The sequence below is a fragment of the Pogoniulus pusillus genome, chromosome 1 (genome assembly GCF_015220805.1).
Source record: "Pogoniulus pusillus isolate bPogPus1 chromosome 1, bPogPus1.pri, whole genome shotgun sequence".
Lineage (NCBI taxonomy): Eukaryota > Metazoa > Chordata > Aves > Piciformes > Lybiidae > Pogoniulus > Pogoniulus pusillus.
The window spans coordinates 16,234,352-16,242,436 of NC_087264.1; the positions used below are offsets into that span (position 1 = coordinate 16,234,352).

An 8,085-nucleotide genomic window follows, 5' to 3' on the forward strand; every position below is an offset into this window, starting at 1 on the left:
CTGAGGACATGCAGAATCACAGAATGTCAGGGGCTGGAAGGGATCTCAGAAGATCATCTTGTCCAACCCCCTGCCACAGTAGGATCACCTATACCAAATCACACAAGAACAGACTGTATATAATGCAATCAGTACGCCCAGCATTAAAGCAATACAGTAAGCTTATGCTAAGCCATTTCCAAATTCTGTAAAGAATGTTCTAGTACAGGTCCTCCACTGGACATATTCTTAAACAGACAGGAGAGATTTAGAACTAGAACCTGCATTAAATCCTTCATCTACAAGTTCTAGTCCTGACTTCCTCTTCCAGTGGCCATTCAGAATTTTTCTTTTCTCTAAATCCTGCTTTCTATCCTATGCAGTGGAAAACAACTCATGTTTCAAATCAAAAGCAGTAATGGTTTCATTAATCATTTAAAATAAGAGGAACTATTGTAGACAATCAAAGAGTCAATGTCAATCAAACATAAAACACAGTTTATTTCCAATCATTAGATTTATTCACATGCAAACTGATTTATACGAATAAGAAGTACAATGCATTCAGAACAGCTTGGTTAGCTTTTAGCCTTAGCAGTATTTCTCTACAGCTGAAGCTACACTGATTAATGTAATTTGTTTTCATTAGGGAAATGTGGATAGATAGGTATTAAAGACATCAGAGAATTTCCATGAAAGAGTACTTACATACTCAGTACTCTCTCTACTGCACTCATCTACATGAAACATTTCATCTGTACACCCAATGTTTGACAACCATAGTCTTCGTAGTAGTGAGAAAATACAACAAACGTAAAAACATAACACAGTAACTAGCAAATAATACAAGACTACAGTAGCACAGGAGTATTCTCCTGTACTACTTCAAGCTGGAATACTGAAGCTTCAAACAATGCTCACATTTTAACACTAACACAGGACTCCAATACCAAAAGTATATAAGCAGGGGGAAAAGCTGCTCTGCAAGAGGTAGAAAAGGTTTTATAAAATCTTTAGGCACAATTCTCAGCAATCTTTTAAAAGCCATCCAAATGTTAAAGTAACGAGCATTATGCATGTTTTTGTACAAGTCTGTTTATTGTTATCCTTTGGAATAAAAGTGTATTTCATGCACCCTCAAAATCTTTTTCTTCCTATATCGTTTGAAAACTACTCTTCTATATCATATGTGATTACAGAAGTTTCACAGGCTCTCAGGAAGTCTTATCACCAGGAACTATTATGTACTAACCCTTTTTGTTTTTTGGAGAGAAAAGCAAGGGAATACAGTTACTGTTTGCATGGGTTAATGTATCAAAAAACAGAGTAACACACACACAAAATCCATAAAAATATTATTAGTTCTTTTGGTTTACTCCCACCTCAATCAAAACCAGAATGCTTTTAGAAGTGAGCTTGTTCTTTTTTAAAACACAACTTTCCACGATTATTTCCACAATTCCACAGTGCAGTGGTTATACTCAAATTTTCACAATATCCACAGATCAAAATATCAAGATCACTACATCTACCATGAGACATTCATAGATAAATCTTAAGTGTCAGTTCAAAAAGATGCCTTCTTTGAGCTGAAGTACATAAGGCATTACTGGTAACAAGTTTTTATTGAAGATTTGCTTTACTCCTGTCACAGCATCTCTGTTTTTCCCCCTCGTGTTACTTTTTGTCTTTGTCTTTTTCTGCATCCAGAAGTGCTGAACGAATTCCTAGCTTCTTCAGCTCTTCTACAAGATCTCCATTCTGATGCATCTGGAGGAGTATATCACAGCCACCAACAAATTCACCATTGAGGTATACTTGTGGGATGGTAGGCCAGTTAGAGTAGTCCTTAATTCCTGCATAAGAATTAAAAAAATAAAGGCAAAGGCATTAAAGGTTTTCTCCACTCTCCAAACAGAATAGTATTTTAAACTGAATTCATTGCTTCCACCAGACATTTTCATTTCCTTCCCACTGAGGTAAAAATGTATCTATACAGCAGAAGCATTATCAGGAAAAACTATGTTATGTTTGGTTCTCACTTCAACTCAAAGGTGTGGGTTTAAAGATATGGAGTTGGCTTCCATACTGACTTCAAACAGGAGCAGAGAAGTGCAGCATCCCTTTTCCCTCCCAGGAATCAATATGATTTTTTGATCAATTAAAAATAAAAGGAGAACTACTGAAAAATATTGACAAGTTTTTCATTCAGTTATCCTTTATATTTCCCAAATGGACTTCAAAATAGTTTATCTTTCTACCAAATTAATGTACTTACAAATTCCATTGCAAGATACATTCACCCCTCCAGAAGCCTCATGTATTTCAAATTGCTTTATCTTTCATTGCCAGACCTTACAGCCCTTGGGAGGGGCACATAGGCTGAAGCCTCTTTTAAAGTACTCTTTAAACAAAAAGAGATCGAAACACAATTATAAAGTACAGGATTAAGAGTGCATAGTACATTTATCTGTAAGACCATTCAAAAATATTAACTGATTGGCTGGTATAAACTGAATTCCAACTTGCAGTTGAAGTCATCACACAAAAAAATTACACAGATAAATTATTATTATCTAATTTGCCACTTTTTAAATGGCCCTTCACATAGACTGTAGCAGAGAAACTAAGTTTCAAATTCACCATCTGTGTGCTCTTATACCAAGCTCACCAGCGATTGCTTAGATATCAAGCTTTAAATTCAACATTTTATACATTTCCAGTATGCAATGCCTGGAATTCTTCTACCAAAGGTACAAAAATGCTTTTATGGGAAATTTGAGCCTACAGACAACAGTGGTGCCTCTTCAGATCATCAGAGCCAATTCACCATAGAAGTCAGTCCTCTAAACAAGCACATGGGAGCTTTAGCACAGGCTGTCAAGGAAGCAACAGCAAATATTAGACCTGTATAGCAAAGAATGCCAGGGAATTTGCATTTCCCTTAAGAAATATTTTTACTTCTAAAGATAAAATCCAAAATATTTAATGTAAAAAAAGAAGGCACCATATATTATGTGTACTTTATTGGAACTTAAAGACACTTTCTTTTTTTAATAAATATGCATTAGTGCATAAATATAAAATGGGATTATGATTTTAATGAATAAAAGATGAAAAAGAGATAGTAATTCCCCTTAGAAAAATACAAATGTGTTTTTAAAAAATCCACTGAAATAATAACAGGTCAGAAAAAAAAAATTTGTGACAAAGTGTTCCTAATCATGATGTACATCAGCTAAGACACTTTAATTTAGCTTATGACTTTGTGCATGGATAACCAATGCTTCAAAAGTAAAAAGCAGCTATTTTAGCCTACAAATCAAGGCCAAAGAGAGTCCATAAGGGACTCTAACCTAATCTCCAACATTACCATCTGTAACTTCTCCCCCAGCATTAAGATCTGTCAATTGTTTACACTAAGTTTTGATCTGAATTTGTGTTTAACAGTACTTAAGCACTCCTTGTCCCTTGAGCACTCAAAAATGATCTGTCTAAAAATTTCTTAGCCTGCAACAGCAGCAATGAAAAATTGAGTTCCAATGGTAAGGAATATTTAAGGATAACCCTACTCAAAGAAGCCACTTGGGATAAAAAACAGAGGTTTTCTTTAAGATACTGCTATACTTCAGTTGAGAACCAAGACCTCTGCAAAACGGTTGGACTCAATGGTCTTTTCCAACTGATATGATTCCATGATAATAAACCTACTGCCAATAAGCATTCCATGGTAATATTTACATCAATTACTCTCTCTCAGAAATATTTTCAAGGACACAAGTGCTGATAACACTTTCAAGGACCTATCCAACTTCAAATAAAAATATGAACACATCAAACTAGTTTGCTCTGCATGTTGCATTTCATGTTTTGGACAAGATGTTTTAAATGCCTTCATATATGAGGTTCAATGAGATCCTGAACTGAACACCTCCTGAAATGGGCAACCAGCTCCTAGCTTCATAAAGCAGTTACTGATAGTGTTTCAGTAGTGTTAAAGCAAGTTAACTTGCTCTAGCCCTTGGCAGTACAGACACCAAAGGGATGTCTTTCCTCTGCAGGTTAACACTTTTCAATGCATTTGAGAATCTGCAACTTATGCTCTGAACCACTGTTTGCTTTGTAATATCACACTCCATAGATCAAGTTTACAGTCTGACAGCTGAGCTAGCACACTTTAAGGTGGGTGTTAATCCAGAATCACTCTAAACTAGTACGAGAAGGTGTACCTAGTGACTTCCTTCCACACCATTTCCCCAGGTTCTTATCAGCTTTAGATCTAAGCAACAATGAGCTACATCAAAGAACTCAACTCACTCAAGCAACCACTTTCATTCCTTACTACACTTTCTCCAGAAAAGCAACATGTTCTCATGGATATCATTAGTACTGGTGCAAGCATGACTGAGGCAAAACTAGCCTAAGGGTGAGAGGAATTACTAAGATTACTCCTGGCAGCATCCTTAGCTTAGGTAACATAAAGCGATGAGAAAACAATCTGAGAGTGAACTACCACAACAGTTCAAACCACCATTTTTCCAGTACATTACCTCAGGCTTCTCTACCCTCTTAGTTACCTGAACCAGCCCAGTGCTGTCCATCAGCTAAGAGCGGGATCACTCATGGCACTGTCAATTCAGAGAAACTCAAATAGCCATGGAGTCCAAGAGTGTCAAGGTCTCTTAAGCCAGCTTTAATAAGAAAAGATGTGTGTCAGGGCAGCATACCCTGAGCTCAGGTTCAGATAAATCACATGAAGTATCAAGAACTATTTAGTTTCACAGATCTAAGCGTGCTTTCACATGAAGGGGCAAGTAGAGAAGGAGTTGGCTTGGTTTCACAGCTGAAACCAGCCAGCACTTCAAACATGGCTGAACCACCATGGTTGAACAGATGTATTGAATATTTTCATAGGTAAAGGCTCAGCATCCCCTCACTAACCCCACATGCAAGGAGTACCGGTTACATTCACCAAGAGGGCTTAGAAAAGTCTCACATGCTGCATACTAACTTCTCACCACCTGAGGCCAGATCCAGGAGGAGACAAAGGACCCTCAAGCAGCCCCGGCAAAATCACACTTCCTGTAGAACTACAACTTCCAGCAGCCCTGCCCTCTGCTCTGTCACAGACTGCCACCCACAGAAGCAGACACAATGTCTTTTTAGGGTGCACCAGGTAATACAGTTGAAGCAACAGGACAGCCCCCTGACCTCTATATTGATGATGCTATTCCCCAACTCTTCAGGGCTCTATCTCTGGTCTCTGGTGCTGGTTCTGGCACTCATCTCCACAGTACAACAAGCTAGCTCCATTCACACCCCCACTGGTCCACTCAATAAATCAAGATGGGTCTCTGTACAGTCAGACAAGTGTCAAAGTTAATGCATAGAAGGGAAGAGAACCACTTCCTTAAGCACCTGAGATCCAGCAAGATATTGTGCAAGCACATGCTCTGTTACTGCATTCAGCATGACTTAGGCAGTTTGGATCACAGAATGGTTTAAGTTGGAAGGGACCTCAAAGATCACCTAGTTCCAAGGGACCTCAAAGATCATCTAGTTCCAAGGGACCTGCAGTAGGCAGGGACAATTCTCATTAGAACAGGTTGCTCAAGGCCTCATCCAACCTGGCCTTGAACACCTCCAGGGAGAGAGCATCCACAACCTCCCTGAGCAACCTGTGCCAGTTTCTCACCACCCTCACTATAAAGAACACCTTCCTAACATCTAGTTTGAATCTCCCCTCTCCCAGTTTAAACCCATTACCCCTTGTCCTGTCATTACAAGACCTTGTAAATAGTCCTTCCCTAGCCTTCCTGTAGGCCCCCTTCAGATACTGGAAGGCCACTATAAGGTCTCCTCGAAGCCTTCTTTTCTCCAGGCTAACCCCTAACTTCAATTTAAAGATCAGAAGGGCAACAGCCTCTCAGATTACCTAGCACAAGCCAGAATTTGCTGTGTTCTGAAAGTAGATGTTCCTGTTACATGGGACAAAGCCACTGCATATTCCCACGGTAAAGTCCCTAGGGATTATAACTGACAAGCACATTGCCTGTTCAAGGGCTCACAAAAGCTCTATTAGACAAAAGACTGATGATCTGACTTCAAGGTTTTGTTTCCTCCTTTTTACTTCAGAAGTTTGTTCTAGTAAATCATGTAATTAATAAATTCAGTTAGGTAAATAAGAGTTTAGAAAACTACCATAACTTGCTTATCTGCCAAAGAGAGTCAATTTACTTGAACATAATCAACATTCATTAACAAAAAATGTCATCACACCCAAGTTACAGTGTTTAAACTTTTAGAGCACACCAATTATGACACCTGTGAATTGAAAAGCAAGCAACGATTGGGAGAAGAAAAAAAAAAAAATCAGCCTTGCAGCTACAAGCCAATGAAAAATTGAATTAGAGGACACCAGAAACAAGAGAAAAGTCACCAGATACATGCCAGTGTATCTTTAAAGTGCTCTGGACAAGAACTATTAATGCCAGGCACCTGCAAGGCCAGTTAGTACATGCTGCTTGTTTTAAAACTTTCTCAAATAACCACGTAAAACCTAAACTGTCAGACATATATATACGTGAAAGAATGGAGAAAAGCCTTTCTCTCTTACAACTGGTTTTCTACAAATGGCAAGCCTAGAAAATTATATCATAGCTCTCACCATTCTAGCAGTAATGATGAAACTATTACTGAATATTTCTTGTGCCTATGACTAATATAATTTTGTAGCTTATCAAAAGAACCTGAGCAGGCAGCGTAAGCAGAGAATCAAGTCTGTGCCATTCATGAAGCTTCACCATGCTGTGAAACAAGGAACAAGGAACATCTTCACTAGATAATGAATGTTTTTAGGGGCTTTTTAATATGGCTTTGTACATATTGATTTAGGCAAGGCAGCGTAGCACAAAAAGCCCACTATACGAGAGGTATGCTGTAAGGGTAAGTGCCTTCTGCAGATGACCAAAACACTTAGGACACAGTAAGGATTCTAGAACCAAACAGGGACATAGAGAACAAGTACCATCTCTGATACGCTTAAAAATTCACAACGAGCCCAAATCCCCTAACTAGGCCTGCTTACAAAACATTACCAAAAACCTCAAGACAGCAAGTAAAACCGAGTTCCATCTGTGACAAGTGAGTGTAGGCTGCCACACTGAGCTTGGCGCGGAGGGCGCCAAGGACTTTCCGGGAAGGGAGAGGCATTAAGGGAACTACGGACTCCCGCCAGGGGTACACATGCCGGAGCCTCCCGCGGGCCGTTAAGACCTTCCGACTGGGTTTTGGCTCTGCCGGTAACAGCGGCGTTTCAGAGAAGTCTGGGAGCGGTTTGGGTTATATGCAAACTCCAGCCGCGAAAGGGGCGGCGCCCAAAGGTGACCCGCTGCAGCCGCCTGCCCGGCCCCGGCCCCATCCCCAGCACCGGCCCGGCCGCTGACCTTGGCGGAGGTCGGGGTCCTGTAGGACGTCGTGGGCATTGTAGTCCTCCACACCGTGCAGGCGCAAGATCTGCACTACGGCGTTGCTGAAGCCGCAAAGGGGCTGCGCCGGGCTGCCCTTCATGAACACCACCACCGGGTGTGCCCGCACCAGCCGCTCCACAGCCTCCCGCGACCCTGAGCCGCCGCCGCCGCCACCTTCAGCTCCGGCACCCTCTGCGCCACCAGTTGCTGCCTGGCTGAGCGGCCGCCCAGCTGGGCCCCGTGCGGCAGCGATGCCTAACCGCCAGGCCGCCCACACAACCCGGCTCATGCTGCACCGACTGTCCGCTGCTGGCCTTCGTCACGCTCCGCCGGCAACGAGCCGGAGCCGGTGCTCACCACCTATTGGCGGAAAGCAAGAAAGGTCACGGCGGAGCTTTTACTCCACATAGGCGTAGTTCTCTGCCAATCAGTATCGACAGCCAGTCGCCTGGTCCCACCCATAACGCAAAGGCCACCGTGCCTTTCTATTTGTGGAGAGCACTACCCTCCTGCAATCGCACTGGGGAGGGCACCTATCAATATAATGTGATTTTGGTTAATTCCCGCCCCCTCCGCAGCCGCGGTTGGTCAGGCTTCCCTGGGCGCGGGGTTCTTCTCTTGGTGCCCCGGGGGTGCG

At 41.6% G+C, this 8,085-nt stretch overlaps 1 protein-coding gene across 1 annotated transcript; it reads right to left on the minus strand.

Annotated features, from left to right (window-relative positions):
* Positions 1-456: 456 nt before the first annotated feature.
* On the minus strand, positions 457-7,876 carry GLRX5 (glutaredoxin 5). The gene is made up of 2 exons (XM_064142269.1): positions 7,425-7,876; positions 457-1,835 (listed from the first exon to the last, which is right to left on the minus strand). The coding sequence occupies exons 1-2, from the start codon at positions 7,735-7,737 to the stop codon at positions 1,657-1,659; spliced, it is 492 nt and encodes a 163-aa protein (XP_063998339.1). The 5' UTR covers positions 7,738-7,876; the 3' UTR covers positions 457-1,656.
* Between the last annotated feature and the right edge of the window lie 209 nt (positions 7,877-8,085).

Bases quoted from the DNA above. Each gene is read 5' to 3' on its own strand.
- GLRX5 (XM_064142269.1), bottom strand. From the start codon at position 7,737: ATGAGCCGGGTTGTGTGGGCGGCCTGGCGGTTAGGCATCGCTGCCGCA. The intron at 1,836-7,424 runs GTCAGCGGCCGG...ATTCTTATGCAG, and splicing joins GGACCCCGACCTCCGCCAAG to GAATTAAGGACTACTCTAAC.